This window comes from Notamacropus eugenii, chromosome 7 (genome assembly GCF_028372415.1).
Source record: "Notamacropus eugenii isolate mMacEug1 chromosome 7, mMacEug1.pri_v2, whole genome shotgun sequence".
Lineage (NCBI taxonomy): Eukaryota > Metazoa > Chordata > Mammalia > Diprotodontia > Macropodidae > Notamacropus > Notamacropus eugenii.
Genome location: NC_092878.1, coordinates 31,725,678 through 31,749,504, shown reverse-complemented (window position 1 = coordinate 31,749,504; position 23,827 = coordinate 31,725,678). Strand labels below are relative to the sequence as shown.

General features: G+C 44.6%; 1 protein-coding gene and 2 pseudogenes across 20 annotated transcripts in view; 1 reads left to right on the top strand and 2 right to left on the bottom strand.

The window, feature by feature from the left end:
* LOC140513785 (gamma-tubulin complex component 4-like) overlaps positions 1 to 11,857 on the bottom strand; it is a 28,591-nt pseudogene extending 16,734 nt beyond the window's left edge. The window contains exons 1-6 of the transcript XR_011970350.1: positions 11,780 to 11,857; positions 6,251 to 6,378; positions 4,308 to 4,430; positions 3,825 to 3,878; positions 3,315 to 3,371; positions 1,197 to 1,276 (exon numbers count right to left, since the gene is read on the bottom strand). The product of XR_011970350.1 is annotated as a gamma-tubulin complex component 4-like (transcript). The remainder of the gene's footprint in view (positions 1 to 1,196; positions 1,277 to 3,314; positions 3,372 to 3,824; positions 3,879 to 4,307; positions 4,431 to 6,250; positions 6,379 to 11,779) is intronic.
* A 257-nt stretch (positions 11,858 to 12,114) lies between these two features.
* LOC140513814 (neuroendocrine protein 7B2-like) overlaps positions 12,115 to 23,827 on the top strand; it is a 66,613-nt gene continuing 54,900 nt past the window's right edge. For 8 of the 19 annotated variants that reach the window (XM_072623829.1, XM_072623821.1, XM_072623833.1 and 5 more), the window contains exons 1-4: positions 13,378 to 13,516; positions 13,871 to 14,075; positions 16,614 to 16,705; positions 18,099 to 18,330. In XM_072623829.1, coding sequence (XP_072479930.1) covers positions 18,246 to 18,330 — 85 coding nt within the window. In that variant the 5' untranslated portion in view covers positions 13,378 to 13,516; positions 13,871 to 14,075; positions 16,614 to 16,705; positions 18,099 to 18,245. Of the gene's footprint in view, positions 12,262 to 12,804; positions 13,517 to 13,870; positions 14,076 to 16,613; positions 16,706 to 18,098; positions 18,331 to 20,770; positions 20,948 to 23,827 lie in introns of those variants that run through there. The other 11 variants (XM_072623830.1, XM_072623822.1, XM_072623828.1 and 8 more) reach the window with 6 other exon arrangements.
* Positions 14,945 to 16,614, bottom strand: LOC140513794 (sentrin-specific protease 5-like; annotated as a pseudogene).

Genomic DNA, 23,827 nt, shown 5'->3' with positions numbered 1-23,827 from the left:
CAGTTTCTTTTCCATATTGTTTATTCTCACCCTGCGTAAGAGTTTCAGAGCTGAAAATTCCTGCTAAAACACAATGAGATGAGCTCAGAGAAGTCTGTTTCTCTGCCAGCAAAAGCAGTTTGCTCCTTTTCTCTTGTTTCACCAAAAAGGAAGGGAATGGATGTGGTAAGGGAGGATGACTCAATTAGAAATGGAGCATTACAAAAATACATGAAAAGAGAAGATCAAGCACCCTCTCCAGAACTAGCTCAAGTATTTCCAAGATGTTCTTGTGCAGTAACCAAATATTAGAATTAGAAGGAAACTTGGAGATCAGAGTCCAGTCTTTCCACCCAGGACAGAAGCTTAACTTCAAGTTTTAAAGAAGGTAAGATAAAATGGGCAATATGAGCTGGTTCCCTACCACCGCCAGCATCAAACAGAAAATTCTCTGCTTAGCCCCCTTCTTACCTTTCCGGTCTTCTTATCCTCTACTTCTCTCCATATACTTTACAATCCAGCAGCTCCTGCCTTCTCCTAACTCCATGCTTTGTTACAGGCTGTCCCACTGCCTGGGAGGTTTTTCCTTCTACTCTCCACATGTTGGCTCCCTTGGCTTACTTCAGGACTCAGCTCAAATCCCACCATCTACTGGAGGCCTTTCCTGGTCCCTCCCCAATACCAGTGGCTGATCTGAAATTACTTTTCAACTACTCCATATAAACAATATCTTATATGTAAATAGTTTAAAAGTTGTTTCTCCCATTAGGAAAATAAGATACTTGAGAGGAGGGACAGTATTTTTACCTTTCTTTGTATTTTCAGGCTTAGCAAAGAGCCTGGCAAATAGTAAACATTTAATAAAATGCCTGTTGACTTACTGACTGAAAATAGCAATTACTTTAAAAGATATACTCAAATATAGCCAAGCAAAACCCAGCATATATAATGGTAACACCCTAAGGATGATGGGATCTGACAATCAGAGGGACCTTAAAGTCATCCACACTAATTCATTCTCTTTTATGTAGTACCATCCTGGATTCTTTATTGGCTGGCATCCTGGCCTCTCCTACTTTGATCATATAGACCTATCTGCTCAGTGTTAGCTTTTCAGTCCCATCTATTACTAACTATTTTGGAGAAGTTTTAGATCATATGCAAATAAAATGGTCTTGATGAACTGTGTCAATCTTATTTAAGTTTTTGTGACTTACTTTTCTAGCGCACTGCGTACAGGAGGCAGTCCCCCACAGCTGTATTTGTATACTGTTTCCAAGATCTGACACCCATGAATCTGTGGAAAAGATAAACTTCTAAAAATTATACAGTGCCTGCTGCACAGTTTAAATTGTACATTCAGTTATGATTGGTCCAGGAGGGACCTACTGAATCAATTCCAGTGGCACTTCCATAACTTTGTCCTTTCCTACCTCTTACACATCAACAGTGACTCCCTCATCTCACTCCCCCAATACACACACAAACACACACGCACACACTGATCCAGTGACAGTGGCCTCATTGCTGACATTCTGTCACTGGACTTCAGGCATTTTCCCCAGCTATCACTCATGCCTGGAAATCTTTCCTCCTCACCTCTGCCTCCTAGTTTTCCTGGATCCTTCAAGTCTCAGCTACAGTCCCCCCTTCTGCAAGAAGCCTTCCTGGATCCCCATATTTGCAGGTGCTACTAGCTACATATTCCATTGGGTTTCCTAAAAGTGACTGAATGGGTCAGTCAATCTCCTCCTGAGCCAGATCTACTTGGGGATATGCCTATTAGCTTGTTCTGGAAGAAGAAAGTAGAACTTCTCCACAAAGATACTGCATAAGAATGTTTAAATGTTTAGATTACAGGTTCTAGATTCATCAGCCAAGAATGAATATGTTAATTCAGAAGTAAAAACTACCGGCCCCCCCATCAGCTTCTTTAAGGAGAGAGTTTTTATCTTTGCTTCTGTAGTCAGAAAGGATAACATGGATGTAGCACATTTCCAATTGTGCAGAGTGAAGTCTAGTAAAATGTGCAAATCTTTTCTATTTCTGCTGAACTTCAGCCCACAGCATCCCTAGGCCCATCATGGAAAAGAAGGTGAGTGAACCACCAGCTCTTCTTGGATTTTTCACTCTCCTTTCCCAATTGAAATGAGACAGAGAAGGCTAACATGGGAAAGGAGAGAAAATTTTCATCTGGCTCGTAACTCCATTCATGGTGGTACTTTTCTTCTCATTTTGGGGGGACAGGGGAGTGTAAAGAAGCTGCAGGGGTAGAGAGGTCCATGAAGAAGCCCACACAAGGCTTCCAGGAATGGAGGGGATGCACTTAAACAACTCACTGTGCATACAGCTGGGTATGTGTCTACACAACACAAAATGAAGTAGAGGGCTGGCAACTGTTTGGTCCAATTCATCAAAGAAAGAAGCCAAAGTAGATACTTTTGCCTCTGTGCTATGGTTACCTCTATGTGGGACAGAGTCCTACCCTTCATTCAATTCTTTGGCCTAAATTATCTGGTTGGGCTTTTTAGCTGAAGAAGTGGCACTTATTTACTCTGTGTGTGTGTGTGTGTGTGTGTGTGTGTGTGTGTGTATGTGTATGCATAAGTACAAGTGTGTATGTGTAAGAGAGGCAGACAGACAGATCAGAGTTGGGGGGGGAGAGAAAGAGAAGGGGGCAAGAGGGAGGGAGCCCATATACATTAGTATTGATATGTATTCTGCATCTGTGTGACATTTACAAAGGTCTCATTAAATATCTCTGGGGTTGGGAGTGCGTAGAAGGAGGGAAAGAGGACAGGAGTGTGTCACATGCAACCCAATTGTCTCACTGCAGATTTTTTTAAAATGCTGTGGATGAATTTGTAAAAATTATACTACTTTCAAGGCTGCTTCCTGTGATTGTTCTTATAACAACTCAAGAGAAAAGGACTCAGGGAGCCAGAGGGTACTTTTCACAACCCAACTTGACTAGGTAATCTACTCAGCACTTGCTGATCTCAGAGTTACTAGCTCAGATCCCAAAAGCCAACAGTCTCCCAGAATACTTGGAATCAATTTTTCCATGACAGTAATAATAGCAACAACCTAAGTAAAAAGTACATTTAACAAAGTTAGGTGAATGACTTAGGCATGGTGACCTCTTAATACTGAAGCATGACCTTGAGGAAAAAGCTCCTTGCTCCCATCAATGATCAACATGTATGATGCCTTTCCTTCTCAGGTCTAATTTCATGGTTCCCCCAAACACAACAGTTTGAAGAAATCTATGTGGTGCAAATCACTAAGCACACTGAATTACGTACATCATTAACCAGAATAAAAGAAGTGCTTACCTTCTGACTCTTAATCTGTTCAACAACAACCATCACTGAGGGAAAAAGAAGTTGGAACTACAAAGCAAAGCAAAAGTTAATTAATCTAATGTAATCTCTTACGTGTTCCAAATGTAAGAGAGGGAGTATAAACATAAGCTCTGGAAATGATGGCGTTTCTGAATGAAGATAGAGAGATCAACTCCAGCCAGAAGAGGCAAAAAAAGGGCCTACTCCTCTCAGCCTATCTTTAGCTAGAAACACCTATTTTGGAGGCTGGCAGGATAGTCAGTATAACATCAACATGGACAACTTTAGTACCAAATGTTAAGAGACGATTTATCTTCAGAATTCATGAAATAATGCTCATATAATAAAGCAGATTAAAAGTACAAAATGTAAAATTTTAGATTCAAATTCCGAATCTGGAAGTAGGAGAGCTCTTCAAAATACTAGATTAGTCAAATATACCTAAAAGACTGAGAGAACAGACAAAAAGAACCCAAGATATTCCATTATCTACAAAGATACCTGGTCCAAGGAGTAATTGACATGTGATATGGAAAGGTGAGCGTCAGCAAGGAACTGCAATAAAAAACATAATTAGAAAAACACCATCTCAAAAAGTTTCTAACCTATGACCTAAGAACACTGGCTGGGGAGAGGGAGAGAACAGACCTTGTGGTAATGAGTGCTTTTAGGTTCCCACAGAAGATACAGGGTCACTAAAGTGATACAGGTCACTAAAAACTGAAAGCAAAATGTTCACAGAATACCCTGGAACCTCTTACAGAGGCAAGAAGTTACTTTGATCATTAAGTGAACAATACGGAGAGCTTATAGTGGTATATGCTCATTAAAGGCATTTTCCCAATTCTGAAACCCTAATTAAAGGAAGACAAGCTATGGTGGGGAGGGAGGACCGCATTTTCTTTCCAAGGATGTGGTCTAGTGAGGAAACTGGGGGACTCAGGGGCATTACTGCCTGCTTCTTTCTCCTCTTCTCTACCTCACCTCTTGCTCCAAGTCAAGCAGTGCTTGACGATATGGCTGCAGGATGGAGTCCAGACCTGTGCAGAAGGCCCGCAAATAAATTCCATGTAATCCACCCTGGCCTTGCTGGGACAGATGGTGATCCTGCGATTAAACAAAGGCTAATTAAATTAGCTCCAGGATTGGGACTTGCAGATCAAGTGCTGAACCTGGAGTCACAAAGACCTGAGTTCAAATATGGCTTCAAAACACCTCCTAGCTGTGGAACCCTAGACATGTAAAACTTCCTCTGTCTGCCTCAGTTTCCTTTGTAAAATGAGGATACTAACAGCACCTACCTCCCAGAGCTGCTGTGAGGACCAAATGGTACATCTGTCAAGTGCTTTACAAAATCCTTTAAGTATTATTTAAATACTATCCTTTTTGTTGTTATTACGTCATTATTAGTTGTACTGCTGATGTTTGAATAGCTGTGTCAAATTAACCTCCGTAAGAAGAAACATACAAAGGAGTGAGGGAAATAGTTTGCCCATTAACATTGTTGGACCACAGACTGACAACACCAAAGGTCCTTGGAGTTCATCCAGTCCAACTTTCTCACTTCAGAGATGAGGAAGAGGTTCAGAGAGGTTAAGTGATCTGTCCAAGGTCACAAGAGGTAGAACTGGGGACTGAGTCCAGATTTGGTGCAGTGTGGAGCACTGGTCCTAAGACAAAGGAAAACTGAACTCTAGTGCTGGTTCCAAGACCGATTAGGTGAACAGCCTGAAGCAAAGTCACCTCACTTCTCTGAGCCTGGGTTTACTTCTCTGTAAAATGGGAAAAATATATTTATACTCCCTACCTAAAAGGATGTTGCGAGGAAAGCATTTTGTAAATATTTATATCAGTGTGAGTCATAATTCCTATTCCCACCTTCCAAAACTGATGTCATGTTTATTTTAAGCCAGAACCTTCTTAACCCTTTGCCTTAAGGAAGAATAAAAACTTTGTGATGAAAAAAGAAAAAGGACAGAATTCCTCCTCTGTTGAAAAAAATCCATCTTCCTTGAGAACTATTGGATCTGCGGAACCCATATTTTTAACTCCAACTTGAGCAAAAGCCCAGCCAGAAGTCTAAATTTAAAACCAGCCTCCAACTCCCTTCTCTCTCTTTCTAATGTGTATAATGCCACTCATAGACAGATGTTCTTCTGAGACCAGAGAGGTTCTGTTACTTCCTCAAAGGTCACATAGGAAGTATGTGACAGAACCAGATCCCCACCCAGCACTCTTCACATCGTACGCTGCTGACTCTTATGCTGTAGAACAAAAACTCCCAGAACTTACAGGAAAAACAATTCAAATAACGACACATTTGTAAATAACCTTAGGGGAATTCCATCTTCCACAGGACTCTCTCTTTCATTCATCACATGGATCTGTTATGCTTCTAGGAAGCTAGGAGTTGAAATCACAGAGAGGCAAATTTATACTCAATGTCAGGAAAAAACTTCCTAACATCTACCAGGGGTGGGGAACCCGTGTCCTCAAGGCCACATGTGGTCCTCTAGGTCCTCAAAAGTGGCCCTTTGACTGAACCTAAACTTCACAGAACATATCTCCTTTGTTCTGTAAAACTTGGACTCAATCAACAGACTGTACCTGAGGACCTAGAAGGCCACATGTGGCCATGAGGCTGCAGGTTCCCCGCCCCTGACTTAGACCTATCCAAGCAGGGAATGGGTTACCTCAGGAAGTAATGAATTCTCTCCCTTTAGAAGTCTTCAAGGACTGCTTGTAGTAAGAGTTTGGGCTATTTAATTCTCAAATTCAGTGACTCTATAAATGTTCCTGTCATTAATATTATTCGTAACACTGTTATTAATGTTACTATTAATACTACCGATACTTGGCGCTCTTCTGAGCCCAAATGCAAGACGTATAAAAAACATCACCACTGTCCTCAAGGGCCGACCACCCACCTGCTGCTGCACATGGCCTGTATATCGTTCAATGAACTCTGTAAGGGAATATAGTCCGTGCCAAGGCGGCAGAGTCGATTCAGGACGCTGGTTTCACTCGGATGGAGAAACGGAAAGTCCTGTGACACCTACAAAAGTGGTAACAACATTAAGGACACAGATGCCTCTGATTCATTTGACTCCCACCCTGAGGATACTCCAAATGCTTTACAATAATGACAGGATGTTTTTCTCCAAATGTTTTATGATGACATTTTTTTCTCCTCATTCTGCCTTTTGTGAGGTGTATTTATCAGAAGAGTTCTGTAAAATATAACTATTTGCACATTACTGGCATCTTTTTAAAGTGATTATAACAAATTCATCATAGACTATAAAAAACTGAGTTTTTTTTGTTCATGTAAATATCACTTAAAAAGAAAATGGTGTTTATTTTTTAAATGTAAAATTTCAATTAACAAGCATTTATTTTCTTTCTCTCCTTCTCTCTCATTAAAAAGAAAAAAAGAAAAACAAAACCCCTGTAATAAATGTGTATAGTTGGGCCAAACAAATTCTTGTACTGTCTAGGTCTAAAAAATGTCTCATTCTACATTTTGAATCCATCACCTGAATGGACTTTCATAATCTGGAAGGAGGTCAAGGCAGCTATGTAATAAGCAATTACCTTTTCCTTCCTAATCCCTTCAGCCTTGCCATCTCTAACATTCCACCAATAAATAAACACTTACCAAGCACCTTCTGTGTGCCCAGGACTGTGCTAGTTGTAGGGGATATGAAGAGGCACACCAACATATGCATATGAAAACTTAAAAAAAAAAAAAACTACTCAAGAGACAATGCAAGGCAATTGTATGAAGAAATTAAACAAAAAAAGTAAGAGAATTCTCCTCTTCTCAAACCCTATCACTTCACTAAATACCAAAGATGAGAAAGTCTATAAATAAGACAACTTTCTAAGTTGCTAAATTTGGAAAGTTTAGGGAAAAAATCCACCCAAACCACAGGTTAAACACAAAAAAATTCAAAAAGAAGAGGAAGAACAGCGCCGACTCCTTCTCCTTGGCTGAGCTCTTCAATTTCACGACCACTTTCTGAGCACCTCTGGGACAGGCACGGTGAGCAACAGAGGAAAAATGCAGCTGCATCTGCTCTTAAGGAGTTTACATCATACTGAGCAATACAGATAAGTAAATACAACATGTATAAAAAGTCATGGGGGAAGGGTATCAACAAATGGGAAATGGGAAGAGGCATCTTATCTTCTGAGCTGAAGCTTGAAGAGAGCGGGGTCCCAAGAGGCAAAATGAAAAAGGAAAGCCTTTTAGGCATGGGGCACAGCATGGGTAAAGGCATAGAGAGAGGAGATGGGGTGCTCTCTCCTAAGAATAAATAGAACCCAGTACAGATGGAACATTTAGTATATAAAGGAAAGTAATATGTAACCCTAGTGTAAAAAAAAGCTGGAGCCAAACTGGGAAGGGCTTTAAGTGTCTCTGATCCCTTCCCCTTCTCCCCAAAAAAAGTCTGAATTTTTTTCCAGTGCCAAAAAATCACCATTGAAACTCCTTGAGCAGAGGAATGACAAGATCATACATATGCTTTAAGAACATTACTTTGGTAGCTCTGTGGAGGGTGGACTGAAGAAGAGGAGACCAGATGCAAGGAGAACAATTAGAAAGTTATTCCAATTTCAAGGCATACACTGGTGAATTTGCATTTGATTTTAGAGGCAACAGGGAGCCATTAAAGCTTCATGAGCAGAAGAGTAGCATGGTTAAACCTATTCTTTAAGGATATGACTTTGGCATAAAAAGAACAGACTGAAAAAAGGGAGGGAGTGCAAATCAGAGGTTACTACAATAGTCCAGGTGAAAGGTGATGAGGACCACAAGTAGGAAGGCTCCCATGAGAGGAGAGAAAAGAACGTAGGTGAGAATGTCATGGAGGCAGAAGAGGTATGACTTACCAACAGATTGATCCCTGGGGGACGAAAAGGCTAAAGGAAGAATGAAGGATGACTCAGAGTTTCAGTTGTTTAACGGATAGTTGGAGATGTGGCACCAGAGCTCAGGACTGAGATGAGGGCTATCTGCCAAGAGATAACAGTTGGTCCCACGGGAACAAGAGGTGAACACCGTAAAAGAGTAGAGGTAAAGGAGAAGAGGGTCCAGGACCCAGCACTGTGGTGCTCCCACCCAGGGACAGTGCTTACGGGAGGATATGGATGAAGATCCTGCAAAGAGACTGAGAAGGATGGGTAGAGCAGAGAGGAAGAGAAGTATGAAAGAACAATGTCATACAAATCCAGAGATGGGAAAGTCAGAAAGAGGAGGCAGAGAAGTCAAGAATGATGAGGACTGAGAAAAGACCACTGGAATTAATAATACAGAGATCACTGGTAACCTTATACACAGTAACTTTAGCCAAGTGGTGAGGACAGAAGCAAGGATGCAGGAGGTTGAAAAACATGTGGGAAATGAGAAAGTAGAAGCAATGAGTGCAGACAGCTTTTTCTAGAAGTTTAACAGAAAACAGCTGGCATGTTTATGGGGCATCATGGAAAGAGCCGGTGGACAGGGAGAGATTAGAAATTTGGGAGAGCAAAGAGATATCTGAAAGAGCAAGTTCCCAGAGGAGATAGGAGAGGAGGTGATCAAAGGTTTTAGTAGAATAGGGCTTCTTCATTTTTACTGTGTCATGGACTCCTTTGGCAGATCATGTCTGGTGAAGGCCAAAGACCCCTTTTTCAGAAAAGTTTGTAAATATGCAAAAATAAAAAGCATGAGATTGCCAAAAGAACTAATTATATTGAAAATGTTATCAAACTGTTAAAAAAAAAAAACCAAGTTCAAGGAATCTCTGAAGTAGAGGCTTTGGCATTAGTGAAGAGAAGGGCCATGTCTTCTTCCTTGACTAATGCAAAGGAGAGGATAACACCGAGATGATTTGAAGTACATAACAGAGTATATTAGCAAGCACCCTAGCACACCCAGGATGGCCTGCTAGCACAGGTTCTTTGATCTGCTTTTAAAGGAAAGACTGCTCAAAAAGGGGTTAACAATCCTACTTTAATTACATTCACTAGTTCAGGGGAAAAGTCAGCACCCTGAACTTGGAGAAAATGCAAGCAGAGAAATTAGCACAAAGACATACAGAACTCCAACAGTCTGGGTAAAGCAATATTGCTGTACACTTTATGTACATCACTGGATTGAGGGAGCACAGCCATCGGAGCAGTCGGGGTGTGGGGCGGAGATGTGTGGGCTCCGAACATATGGCTACTCAGAATCTCCACCAGGAAATCAAAGAAATCCAAAGATCCTTCTTATGAGTGGACCCCCAAAGCAAATGCCTACTCCCAGAATATATAACAAAGACTTGGCATCTGATTGGCTGAGTGCTCAGGAGCTTGAAGGTGCCCCAGCACTTAATTAGAAACTCCCTGTAGCCAGGGCTCTATGTGTCTATTAATGGTCAAAGAAGATCTTCAAATTCCCTTAACATTCCACAGAGGAGAAGAGGAAGCTCATGATGAACAGTCCTGAACTTTGAGTGAAGTGTGAGTTGAGACCTGCTGTCCAGAGGGAGCAGGGAAGGGGTGGGAGACAAGTACGACAGAAGGTCAATCAGGGAAGAGAACTGGCAAGCAGAAGTGAAGGCCAAGTCAAGATTAAGTAATATCCATTTGTGGAAGACCTAATTAGCAGTGCTGGGACTTCCTCTAGCAGCATTCATTAGCATGCAAGTAGGAGCAGATAATCAATCAGCAAGTATTTATTAAGTTCTCATTATAGGCTTGGCATTGTGCTAGGCAAAGAAAAATCGTCCTTTTCCTCAAGGATCTAAGTATTCCACTGCGGAGATACGACATATTTGCAAGCAAGTCAATACAGAACGTACACAATACAATTTTTCAAGGGGAGAACTAGCAGCTGCGGGCCGGCGCCTCATGGAGGAGATGGCACCTAAGGGCCTCCAGGAAGAGGGCACAGCCTGTGACAGGCACAAGGAGGAGAAAGGGAATTGCATGGGCTCAGTTTGGCTGCAAGGGAGTGCGTCAAGGGTACTCATGTCTAATCGATCACTCCGGAGTTAGACTGTGAGGGTATACTCCATGCCCGGTGGAGAAGTCTGAGCCTAGAGCCCAGCCAGAGCTAGGAATGCTCCTTGGGCAGGGGAGGGAAATGGTCAGGTCCATGTTTTAGAAGGGAACCCCGGGGAGGATGCATTCAGGAGGCGGCTTGGGTGTGAGAGGCAGAGGCAGGACTCGCTGATAGACACGGAGGCTAAGGGAGAAGGACAGGGAAGGCTGGATCTGGGCTGGGAGCCTGGGGAGACGGAGCTTTGGACAGGAACCGGGAAGTCAGCAGGAGGAAAAGGAGATTCAGGGATGGAGAGGAGGGCTTTTTGGACACGTGGAGTTTGAATTTCTTATAAAACACCTGGTTTAAAATACCTAACGGGCAGGGTGTGAGGTGTCTATGCAGGGAAAGAGACTAAGGCTGCATATCCAGGCAGGATGCCATCCGCGGGGGGAAGATAACGAGGTCCCTGAGAAAGGAGAGGGCACAGGCACACCTGCATCCGGGGAGCTGAGGAGTGGTCACATACGTAGGCAAAAGTCGGGTGGGGGGAAATTAAGTATTACAAACTGAGAGAGGAGTGTCCGGGAGCTGGGGGCTGGGGGGGGCGTAAAACGTCAAATACTGAAGCAAGGACTTGCCAATAAAGAGACCATTAGTAACCTGAAGAGTCTAGTTTCGTTGAATGATGGGGTCAAGAGACAGACTGCAGAGGGTCAGGAACGAAGAGGGCGCAGCGCGGGCAGCTTCTCCCAGCAGGGGGTCCAAGGGAGAAGAGGCTCGTAGGAGGGGCTGCACGGTCAGAGCCTCTGGAGGGGGGCTCGGGTCAAAGGGCAGCCTGAGCCTGGCAGGGGACCCCTGCTGTGAGGCGGCCAAGGCGGGGGCGGACCTCGGACCTCGGAGAAGTCTGACCCGCCTGCTTCATTTCTTAATTCTTACAGACCGGGCTGGTTACCGTAAAACACAGCGCAGGGTCCGCAATCACCTTGGACCGTCTTGGGGTTCCTAGGCAGACGCTGCAGCTGCTTGCCCTTTCCTTCTCTAGCTTATTTTACAGATGAGGAAACTGAGGCAGGCAGGGTGAAGTGACACAATTCTCCCTCGGCCATTCATTCTCTTCAGCCCTCTCGCGCAGACCCCGGTCGTGGCCCCGCCCCTCTACCCCAGCCCGCGCCAGAGCCCCGGGAGCCGACCCCCTCCCGCCCTTTTCCAGGCTCCGCCCCCTCATTAGCGGCTCCCAGGCCAAGCCCCGCCCCCCGCTCCTCCACCGCAGGCCCCGCAGTCCGTCCACGCTCCCTACTCCCAGGGTCCCGCCCCTCTGACCGCCTTACCCCGCCCCCCCCAGGTCCCGCCCCGGCCCTAAACACTGGCACTCTTAACTCCGCCCCTTGCTTTCCCCGTCAGGTGGAGTTCCAATTAGCGCTCCCTTCAGGGTGGGCCGTACCTGGAGGCCGCTCCGCTTGTTCCAGGTGAAGATGGCACCCGGGTACCCGCTCAAAGCCAAGAGCAGCTCGTGGATCATCCCCACGGCGGGCAGCGGGCCGCTGAGGCAGCGTCCGCCGGCGCGAGCTCCCCCGGCCGTCGGGGGAGGAGCGCTGCTCCAGCCGCTGTGCGCAAGGCCCGCTGGGAAGTGTAGTTCCGGCCGAATCAACTAGCCGGGAAAGACAGTTCCTTCGAGGAAGAGAAAAAGGCACCGGCCAGCGCGAGGGCTTCCTTTTCCCTGCCAATGGAAGCCCGGAAGCGTTCACGTAGCTTGGTCGGAGCGACCACGTTCGCTTCTAGTCCACCGAGCTCTCTGGGAGACGTAGTCCAGGCAGCGGCCTTGGCGCACGCGCCCTAAGGTCCTCGGTGTCTCCCGCGCGGACTTCCGGTTTGGGAGCTGGTCTGGGAGGCTGGAGAGCCGGGCCGGGGCCGGAGCGGGAGCGGGTGAGGCCCTCCGGGAGGCGGGGACCGGACTCGGTTCGGGGGGAGCGGTGGGAGGGGGCGGGGGTGGAGAGGAGCGGACAGATGGAGGAGGCAGGCCGGGACGGGGGTGCCTGGGGCTCCCCTCAGCCCAATCAGTGACCGTCTGGAAAGGACGGGACGACGCCAAGAGTGACCCGGCCGGAGGGAGCCGAGACAAAGAGACCGAAGCCCGGGCGCCCTGTCCTTTCCCGAACCCCGATCTCCCTCCCTCCGCCAGGCTCCGGGACACCCCAGGTCCTCTCCGCAGGGTCTTGTCCCCCGTGTAGAAGCGCTCCCCCGTCGGCTGTCACCCCCAGCTCACGGTGACCCCCAGGGCCCACCCGGCCCTCCCCTGTCGTGCCCGTTACGGGCCGGGACCCCGAGGTTCCCCAAACTAGAGGAAAACAAAGACCACACGTTCCTGCATCGATTGTTGCCTGGGGAGGTGGTGAAAGTGGAGCGGAGGGGGCGGGGCAGGCGCGGAGGGCTCTGGGAAGGGCTCGGATCGGGCGGGGGGCGGGCCGTGAGGGCCCCCTGCTGGGTGCTGGGTGCTGGGCCGCTGGCCCCTCCCGCCGCCTGGCAGCCGTTAGGATCCAGACCCCCCGGTGCTGTGGAGGTGCGGTCAGTACACGCGGTTCGCTGCTTCAGGCCGCAGAGGCAGCTTTGGGGCAGCCCCGCTCCCGTCCCTAACCCTGGCTTCTGCTCCCAGTCCAGCTGGTTCCTTCAGGCTGGCCCTGGGACGGCCTTGGATGAATGGGCGCCCCCTGGGACCCTCCCATTCCTCTCTGCCCAGGGAGAAGCTCCTCCCGCAGGTCCCCAAAGACAGAGAGGAGGCCGGGGGAAGCCCCGGCTGCCACACCTCCGTCTGATGTCAGACTGCCTCCTCTGTGAACGATGGCCAAGTCCGCTCTGAGAGGCGATGTGGGGAACTCGGAGACCTTCCGACAGCGGTTCCGGAGATTCCACTACCAGGAGGTGGCTGGGCCCCGGGAAGCTTTCAGCCAGCTCTGGGAGCTGTGCTGTAGGTGGTTACGGCCAGAGGTTCGGACCAAGGAGCAAATCCTGGAGACCCTGGTGCTGGAGCAATTCCTGACCGTCCTGCCTGGGGAGAGTCAGCCCTGGGTACAGGAGCATCGTCCAGAGAGCGGAGAGGAAGCCGTGACCCTGGTAGAAGATTTGGAGAGAGAACCCAAGAGGCCGGAGTGCCCGGGGAGGAGCGGGGGATTCCGAAAGCAGGGTGAGGGACCACACGACAGGAGAAGTGGGGGTACAACAGGGCCCTTTGGCTCTCTGTACGATGGGTATTATTTCTGCCACGGAAACCAGTGGGTGACCGTTTGGCTGATCCTCCATCTACTATGCCAAAATGTTTCAGCAGTTTCTTGTACCGGGAATAAAAGGAGGGCATTGTTTTGAACTTCTTTACCAAATGTAGCATCTTGATCTCCCCTTTCTCAAGCTCTTTGCTGCCTGGGGAGTGGGATGTGTGGTTCTGCCCCTGTGGGATGATCTCCTTTGATTTCAAGTATTTATCCTTGGAAACCCACCCTAATCTAGCTTGTCATTGAGAACTAACGGGTATTCTGTCTAGGTCGCTGTCCCTGTGAAAGGGCAGGAAGTTCGAGCAGAGAAGGTGACACCTCTAAGATCACCTCTGCAGTTACTAAGTGTTCAGCAGGAAGCAGGGGAGTCCCAGCCCAAGGCTGTGGCCAAGAAAGAATGGGCAAGTTGCCCAGAACTAAGGCCCCAGGAACAACTTAACCTAAAAGAGAAGCTCAGACCTCATCAAAGGACTGGTAAGAATACAGGTTCATTTAGGGAAAAGAGGGAGACACTTTAGGTTAGAGAGCTGACAATGAATGAGTGGGGCACTCTCAGGAGACTTTGGGATGTTTTAGAATGAAGTAGCCATTAGGGATCGCCAGAAGTTCACCCTCTGCCTCCTTGAATTACCACACTTAACCTACTCACCTCAGTGATCTTTTTTTTTTTTTTTTTATAAATTACCCTAAATGTTTTCAAAGGCATTTTTTGCAGAATTTAGCAACTTATTTTCTTTTGTTTCATCTATGTAAAAATAGTATTAATTCACCTTTATCAATATATAATCCTTTTCTGTTTTTTAGGATTTTTTAGGGTTTTTAGGGTTTTCCCCTCCAAGTTGAATTTTTCCTCAAGGTTTCCATTTCCCTGAATCTTTATTTTTGCTACTTTTCTCTGGAACCACCAGTTCCAGTGTTCCACATCTAGTTTGTGAAGCCCAAAATGGACCATATTTTTTTGAGAGTCTGATAAGTACAGGTTTGGCAGAACATCCTAAAGTTCTTATATGTTGTATTCATTCCCTTATATAACTCCCATTGTTGTGCTTAGGTAATAATTTATATCACCTGGTAAATTTTCATGCTGCCTCAATTTTTTTTGTTGTTGCCCTTGTGCCAGTTGGTCATTCTTTACCTTTGAATTTTATAGCTTGTTTTTCTTCCTTGTACTCTATTGAACTATATCCTGTTTCTTTTTAATCACCTCTCCAGCTTAAGGCTATTTCAGCATCTCATTCTTTCTCACAGGTTGCTAGCAGATGTTTGCTAGCCACAACCAACTTGGTGTCACTTGTAGGCTTAAAATTGGCGTTCCTTAGACATTTAAGGCACGTATGAAAATATGAAGTAGCATTTTGGTTTATTTGTTGCACTACACAGTTGAAAAATGAATAATTTGACCATCTACTGTGGGTTTTTGTATTGGGTGAGGCACCGTGAAACACAAAGTGTATGTTCACAGTATTTTGCTCTCAAGGAGCTTGTGTTCCAGTTGAAAATCAAAGGTTATATGAAACAGTAGCAAACAATCTGGTTGTTTGCTACTGTATGGTTAAGAGAAGGAAGAGGCTAGAAAAGATAGGAAAAGCTTTCTTGGAATAGGTGGGGCTTTAAGGAGAGTTAATACTAGGCAGAAAGGAGAAATGAAGACATTTCAAGTGAGAGGAACAATAAGAGAGAAGAAACTGAGGCAGGGAAGATCATGCTGTGTTCTTGGAACAGGAAGGAGATTAAATTGCTTTAACTGGAGAAGGAATATTGGAGTAGTAGAAAAATAGGTTGGATTGGTGTGTTTGGGTGAGACTATCTCACTGCTCAGTCTGGTGAAGTGGGATGGATCCCAACCATGGGTGACATTGCCATTCTGCTGACTAGGGAGGGCGTCTCCGACACATGGCTCTGGGCCCCGGGCTACTGGGTGTTCTTGAGTTCTTTCCCTTTGCTGTGGGCCCTAAGGCGCTGCAGTCCATATCTGGGAAAGGAACCTGAGGGAGGGGAGCCGGGGCTATTGGGACCTGAGTGAGGGAATGAGCTACAAGTACCCTCTGGCAGCCTTCCTGGCGCTTCTCCCTATGGCCCCTGGCGAACTTCTGCACCCAGCTCCGCTGCTGGCCTGTCCGAAGCTTACACGTTCTCCTCGATTTAAACTGGGGGGACCTCAGGATCCGGTACCCAAACGGAATCATGGACAGTTCCTTATACACCCGAAGCAGTGATATCCTTTTCCCCACTATGCTGGCTAAGCTGGGTCCTTCCCGGAGTTAGGGACGGCTGCTCCGGCTCCATTATGTTTGGGCCCAGCCCTTGGTAGCAGCTGCAGTAACAACCATTTCCCTTATGGTTCCTCAAGGTGACTAAGGTGGGGCTGCTCTCCACCTGGCCCTCCCTGCTGGCTGTCCTGAGCCTGCCAGGATCCTGGTGGTCAGTCCTCTGCCTGCAGCCATTGGCCTGACCTAACACACTGCCCACTGGCAAGCCAGCTGCTGCCGTGCGGGGCTCTTCCTCTGACTGGCATTCCTGGGCAGCATTCTCAACAGATGCTGCCAGGCTTTCAACGAGGTGCCCCCGGATGTGGGGGCTTACAGTGCCAGGGATTGGGTAGCTATGGGGAGCAGCCAGGCCCGTTTTCTGGCCCCACTTCCTCTGGAGCCGAAGAACCTTCCTCCCACGCTGGAGGGATTGGTACAGCCTGTGCCAGGTCCTCCGGGTCTCCTGCCTGGCGCGTAAAAGGCAGAACTTTTTAAGGCCCTCAAACCCGGCCCTCCACTTCTCTGAGAAGGCTGGCAAGTGGCTGCTTTTGCTGAGCAGAGATCTTTGCTGGCCTTTCATTGCTCTGTGGCATCGTGGGACCTGGACGCCTGATGCTCTGCCCAGGGCCCTGCTGCGTCACCCAGCCCCCGCCCCAGGGCCCCGCTGGCAAAACAAGTCAATTGTTAGGAAGTTCTTCTTTCTATTAAAGTGAAATCTGCTTCCTTGTAATTTTTGTTCATGGTTCCATGTTCTGTTGTCCAGGACCAACTCAGTGTGGTGCAGTAGAAAGAGTCCTGGATGGAGAGTCAGAGGACCTGAGTTCAAATTCCCACCTATGCTATGCATCTCTTGGGGCAAGTAATTTTTCTTCTCTGGGCCTCAGTTTCCTCATCTGTAAAATGAAGGCTCCAAATTGTGGCCCTTTGGAAACTTTCAGAAGTTTAAGGCAACCATTCCTTTGTCTCCTCAATCTTCTCTAGGCTTTACATTCCAGTTCCTTTAATCTTTAGAAGGCATGGTTTCAAGTCTCCTCACTTCCTTGATCAACCCCTTCTTAGGGGCTCACTTCTTAGAACTGGATGCAATGCTCCATATGTTGTCTGAATCAGCCAGAGAAGGGCAGGGCCACCTACCACCGCCTTGCCTTTGAATATTAATAAAGACCAAAATTGCATTTGATTTTGCTGTTGCATTGCCACATCATACTTATTGACTTGTATGGAGTTTTTGATCCATCAGATCCTCCAGATTTTTTTCACTTTAATTGCTATATATCCACATGTCTCCTGCCCTATACTTGATAGCTGTGTTTTTAAGCCCAAATAGAGGACTTTTATCTTTAATATATTTTTCCACATATACAAAGGTTTTTTTTTTTAATTAATCTATGATTATATTATAGAGAGGCACTACAATGAAAATCTGACTTTAACACTGGAAGAACCTGAGCTCAAGTCCAGCCTCTGGCCCATATTGGCTGAGTGACCCCTGGAAAGTCATTTAAATCAATGTTCTGGGCAACTCTGAAACTATATATTGGAGAGTATTGACTTGCATCGTTAGAGGGACTTCCTTATCTAGGAGCTCCCTATCCCAATGAAAGCACAGACCTGTACCATATCCCTCTCATGATTATATTTCACCTTGTTAGCTTCAGTTGATCCATACTCATTTGGATCACTGGTCTGTTATTTAGTGTATTAGCTGCTGCTCCTAGCTATGTATCATCTGAAAATTTAAATGCATGCCACCTATATCTTTCTTCCACTAAATCATTGGGAAAATTTTGAATAGATTAGAGCTAGATTAGGATCTAGCTTCATTCCATCATAGCCCTTTTCCCTTCAGTCTGACATCAATCAATCCATTCATCACCACACTTTGGGTCTGGTTAGTCAGCCAGTTCTGAATTTACCTAACTATGCCGTTAGCCAGTCCACATTTTGCCATCTTGCCCAAAAGAGTATTATAAAAGGCTTTGTTAATCAAGATATACTATGTTCAAATCCTTGACAACAAAAAGAAATAAGGTTCATTTGACTTCCCTTGTTCTTATTACACCCATGCAGGATCACAGTAATCACCTCTTCCCTTTCTAAACACTCACAAACCTTGAATTTTACCAGAATTTGCTGTCAAGCTTAGTAACCTAAAGTTTCAATTGCCTACCATTCCCTTTTTTTGAAAACCACACAGCCCCCTTTCTCCTTGTGGCCGATTGATAGTTGGTTTCTCCTTTTTTTGCAGGGGACAATAGACTCCATGATGCTGAGCGCTGTCTTGTACAACATGGTGTTTTGGCTAGCATTGGGATGGACTCTATCATCTGCTCATAGTCCTCGGACTCCAGACCGAGTTTCAGAAGCAGATATTTAGAGGTTGCTCCATGGAGTGATGGAACAGCTGGGCATTGCTAGGCCCCGTGTAGAATATGCGGCTCATCAGGCTATGAATCTTGTGGGTCCACAGAGCATTGAAGGTACTATGTTTTATCCCTTCTTGGTTTTGCTTTGTCTTTTATTAATTGACTTAAAAAAACCCCTATTACATCCTCTTTGGTCCTTTCCCACTATTTCCCTTTTCTAGGCTTTGTATACCCACATATAAAGGAGGGATTTGCTCCCTATCATAATGTCTTAACTGTAAAATGGGGATAATAACGGCACTTGCTGCACTGGCTTGTTGTGTAGATTAAAAGAGAGAATATTTGTAAAGTGCTTAGCACAGTTGCTGGAACAAAGAAAATGCTTAATAAATGTTTCCTTTCAGTTCTTCTCACCCAGTAATCCAGAAGGCTATGTTTGGGATTGACTAAATGCATGCACTTATATCAGTAACTTGGTACTGGTGTTGATTTAGGTATACTTACCCATTTCCATTAGGCTCCTTGGACTGCATTATACTTCAGTAAATATCTGTATCTTTGTAAAAGCAGGAAATGCCTGGTTAGTCACCCCCGCCGTTGTCATGGAGAAAAGGTTCATGTGACTTTCAGAGTTTCCATTAATATCTTGGATCCTAATTATATGTGTACTGATGGAGAGTTAGTAGCTCACCTGGAAATTAAAAATGAGAGTTTATTCAATTTTCTTTTTAACCAGCTTTTCTAAACAGGAAAATAAACTAACAATCTGACATTTTTTACCAGTTTACTCTTCTCCTACCCTTTCTCCAGTTTTATGTCTTGTAATAATTGTTGTTGTTTGACCAAGACAGAGTGATATCTTGACTTTTGGACATAGTAAAGAGCATGCTGTTTCCTAACTCTGTCCTTATTCTGTCAATCAATATTGTACTCACTTCAGTGTCAGAAATTCTGGGTTTGAATCTTGACTCTTCCAGTTGCCAACAATGTTACATAAATTCTCTGAGTCTCAGTTTCTTGATCTGTAAAATGAGATTGGTCATATTTGTACAAGTTACTTGAAAAGATTACTGTTAAAATCCCATGAGTTAGTTTTTGTAAAGGTATCGTTCATCCTTCTTTCTCGAAAAGGACCAAGGAATGACATGACAAGCGTGGTGTCTTGACTTGCATGTAAATTGGATTGAAGTGAGGCAGAGCTTGGCAAAGTCATCAGCTTCACTCTCTCCTCCAGTCCAGAGGCAAAATAAAAGTCAAGATGACTGGAAATACTGTAGTCTCTGCTTTCATGGGGCTTACAGTGTGGCCAATATTAGTTGCCAGGCCAAGCTTCTGTTGCTTGGTAAAGCCCTTTGTCAATGATACAGCACTATAAAAATGTGAACCTATTTTAATTGTAATTGATTAAAGAACCAAGAATCTCATGATTATGTTCCCAACACAAAGCTGTAAAGGGAATTTCTTTAGATGTTAATCTTCCTTTTTCATGAACTACCATTTTTTGGGGGCTGACTTGTAATTTCAGTGGTGTTGGGGGCTACCAATGCAGATTGGCATCTGTTTGTCACAACTTATAGTCTCAGAGAGTTGTCTGAAGAGTTCGTGACTTTACCCAGAGTCACGCAACTCTTAGGTTTCAGAGGCAAGACTTACACCTAGATTGTCTTTTTGTTTTGTTTTCACTTTCCTTTGTATCATTCACTGTTAACACAGTACCTGGCATAGGTCAGGAACTTAATAACTGCTTGTTTACTTCCTGACTCCAAATGCAACTCTCAGTTCACTTCATCATACCACTGTCTAGTGCTATCAAATGCAAAAAGTGTTCCCATGGAAAAATATTCCATTCTGAATTGAGTAAAAACTTGTAGTTAGGTAAAGGTGGTGTCCATGAAACCATCTGGGGTTTTCTTGGCACAGATGCTGGAGTGTGGTTTGCCATTTTCCTTCTCCAGCTCATTTTAAAGAAGAGGAAACCGAGGCAAACAGAGTTAAGTGACTTATCCAGGGTCACACTGGTAGTAAGTGTCTGAGGCTGGATTTGAACTCAGAAGATGAGTCCTCTGTTCACTGTGCCAATTAGCTTCCCAACTAATGTAGTTATACAGCCTGTATTTCACATACACAGAACTCAGAACTCTGTTCTCTTCCTTAAAATCTAAGTTCTTTGAGGGCAATGACTCTTTTGTCCTTTGCATTATCAGCTTTCATACCCTGGGAAGCACTTGATAAATGCTAGTTGATTGATTGACCCACCTTTGCTGAGGGATACTACTTATTTCAAAAGGCTCACGATTTCTTCACTCCACTAATGTAAATTGCAACTTCTCCATGTCCTAATAGACACTTGTCATGAACTCCTGTGGCTGAAAACACCCATTTTGTGGTGGCCATCCATTAAGACCTTCACCATCAGGTCTACCTCAGGACAGGTTGGCTGGCCTTGTACTAAGCTGACCTGCTGTATGCCTATACAGTCCTATAGAACAACAAGTTATAGAGCTTGGTTTCCTATTATGTCAATGACACAATTTCGTGCATCTCTTTTTCTCAGCCCTGGTTCCATTAAGTATTGATTCTACTTTTGTCTGAACCTTCATCATTATGAATTTATTATATACTACCTTATTACCTCATTGTCCTGGCAAGGGAAGGTCTCCGATGATGTTGGGCAGACCCCTGTGGAGGAGATGTGCTGGGAGGACATGGGCAGTAATCACAGCATGACGAGGTGTGTATTCATTGTAATCTGTACCATTGGAGAGGGTACCCCCATGAATGAGAATCGTGCAACTCTTCCAGGTGAATGTCAGAGTTGGGGGGAGACCTTCAGAATCCTATAATCTCGGAAACAAGTCACAGTTCAGATTGCACAGATCTGATAAATATTATATATTTATATTTATATAAATAATATTTAGGTAGTCCTATGCATAAAAAGTATTCTACTCTTTTAAATTTGGGGGAAAAGAAATAAGCATTTAAATAGTACTAAAGTAAAAAGATGAGCGTTTTAAACCTAAACATGTAATTGAAGTTTGAGGCCAGTGATCTCATGCCCATATTGTACAGTTGAGGAAATTGAGACGCAGAGACTTGTCTAAGGTTACACACCTAATAAATAACTGAGTCTGGACTAGAACCTACCTCTTCTGTGGTTGATTCTAGCGTTCTTTCTGTTGCCTGTCATTGTCTGCTCAACTTGTCTAAACCTAAATTCATCATCTTCCTTCACTGCATTAAATCGGTTCCCTTTTCTCCTTATCCAAAGCATCACTGTTCTTGCAGTCTTTGAAGCTTGAAACTTTTGAGTAATTTTGGGAGCTTTTTCTCTTTCATTTCTCACATCCAGTCATTCACTATGTTTTGTCCATTTTTTCCTTTGAGAATAGATTTGTCCCTTCCTCTTCATTCCCAATACCAACACCCATGTCCAAGGAAGGAAGGAAGGAAGGAAGGAAGGAAGGAAGGAAGGAAGGAAGGAAGGAAGGAAGGAAGGAAGGAAGGAAGAAAACAACTTTTTTATTAAGCCCTTACTGTGTGTCAGGCACTGTGTGCTTTGCAAATATTATTTCATTTGATCCTACTAACAATCCTGGAGAAATAGGTCTATTATTATTCCCATTTCACAGTTGAGGAAACTGAGGCAGACAGAGGTTAAGTGATTTGGCCAGGGTTATGCAGCTGGTAAATGTCTGAGATCACATTTGAATTCAGGTCTTCCTGACTCTATCCTCTATCACCTGGCTGCCTCATTATTTCGATTCCTATTACTGTAATGGCCTCCTAATTGGCTTTCCTGCCTCTAGTCTTTTCCCCTGGCTTCTTCCTTCCTCCCTGCCCCCAATCCATTTTACGTACCGTTGCCAGATGAATCCTCTAAAACACTTTGAAGCAAATTACTCCTCACAGAATTGGTGACAGGATCAAATGAAGTGATACTCAAAGCATTTGTAACCACCAAGACCTACATAAATGTGTGGGATTATTATAATGTCAAGATTATCAACAACCTACAGTGTACCATATCAAAGCTGAATTCCTCTGCCGAGTTTTCTAAGCTCTTCGAGCATCCAGCCTTTCCCTACTTCTTATACTACACAATGCGATCTTGTCACATCACAGTCAATCCATTTTTCATACGCTTATGCTTAGAGTTTAAATAATATGTAATTGCTTTATGATAAACGTTTAATGATGTTCATCATGGCATTGTCAGATGAGAATATGCAAATTACAGGGGAAAGTGAAATTGGAACCATTTGGATAACAGTATCCAAATGAACTGACCCTGGCGTCCCTACAAAACTCATCTAAAAATATCCCTGAAACACATAGCTTCAGTGCTGTGCCATATGCCAGGGTCAGTTAATATGCCCAGCTGGAATGTTGTCATTTTTGTTACTTATTCTTCAAAATTCTCTTCCCCACTTAATTTTCTTTCTTCTGACAACATTTTTCTTTCCAGTCTGAAAGGAAGAGTAAAGTCACCTTCATTATTAGGTCACTTTATCAAAGTTATGTGATTTTGTGGAAACTCAACAGTTCTCATCAACAGGAAGAAATCTGGGAGAAGCAACATGTGGCAATGGAAAGTTATAGAACCTGAGCTTGAAAGCTTTTGCAGAATGTCTTGTGTAACCTTTGACAAATTATTTAAACTTCTGTACCTCCATTTCTTCAAATGTAAAATGAGGGGATTGGGAGAGAATGCCCAAGGTTCCTTCCATGGTCCTGTTAGGGAAGCTTAGAGAGTTACATATCCTTAAATGACTTGTGTGTGGTCATGTCAAAGGCAGCATACAAACCCAGTTCTTTCTGACTCCTCTATACCAAGGTTCCTTCCATTGCTCCCATCTTCCTCAAAAAACACAATTGATTTAATTCGACATTGTTACAGTTGAGTTCATTCTATTTTTCACAGATGACTGGGGGTAGGAAAAGTGGAATGAAGGGAGTGGACTGCATGGCTCCTCTGGTGCCTTCCAGCCCAAATTCTATGGTCTTCTGAGCAGTGTTTGGTGAGAGGCAAACCATGGCATCGTGAGAAGCTAGTCTTAGAGTCAGGAAGTTCTAGGTTTAAATCCTGATTTTGTCACGCATACACTGGTCTGTGACTATGTAAATAACAACCTCTCAGTCTCCTCTCAGTATATAAGACTACAAATTGGAGAACATATGCCAGTGTGTACCGGTAGAAGGAGTTTCCTTACTAGGAACTTCCTCTATTCATGAAAGCAATGTTCTGGACCAAAAAAATATTTTAATCTACTACTCTCAAAAAAGAAAATCATGCAGTTCAAGATAGGAAGAAGTCATTTTTCTGCTCAGTTTAAAAAACAAAACTGTCAGTCTATTTCACAGAGAATTTAGAAAATGTCTTATTATGAGCTTAGTGTCATAGAAATGCCCTTTGATCTTGGCCATTTTATGACTGTCATCACCATAGTAACAAGGTATGCTAGTTGCCTTTACCTAGTGGAGCTACGAGAAGATATGGCGGCTTTCCCATTCACTCAGCAAGGAGTCCTCCAGGGTACAGGTGTCTGGAAGAAACCATATTGGTCCTTTTCCTTGTGAATTGTCTCACACAATTCACAAGCTCTGGAGA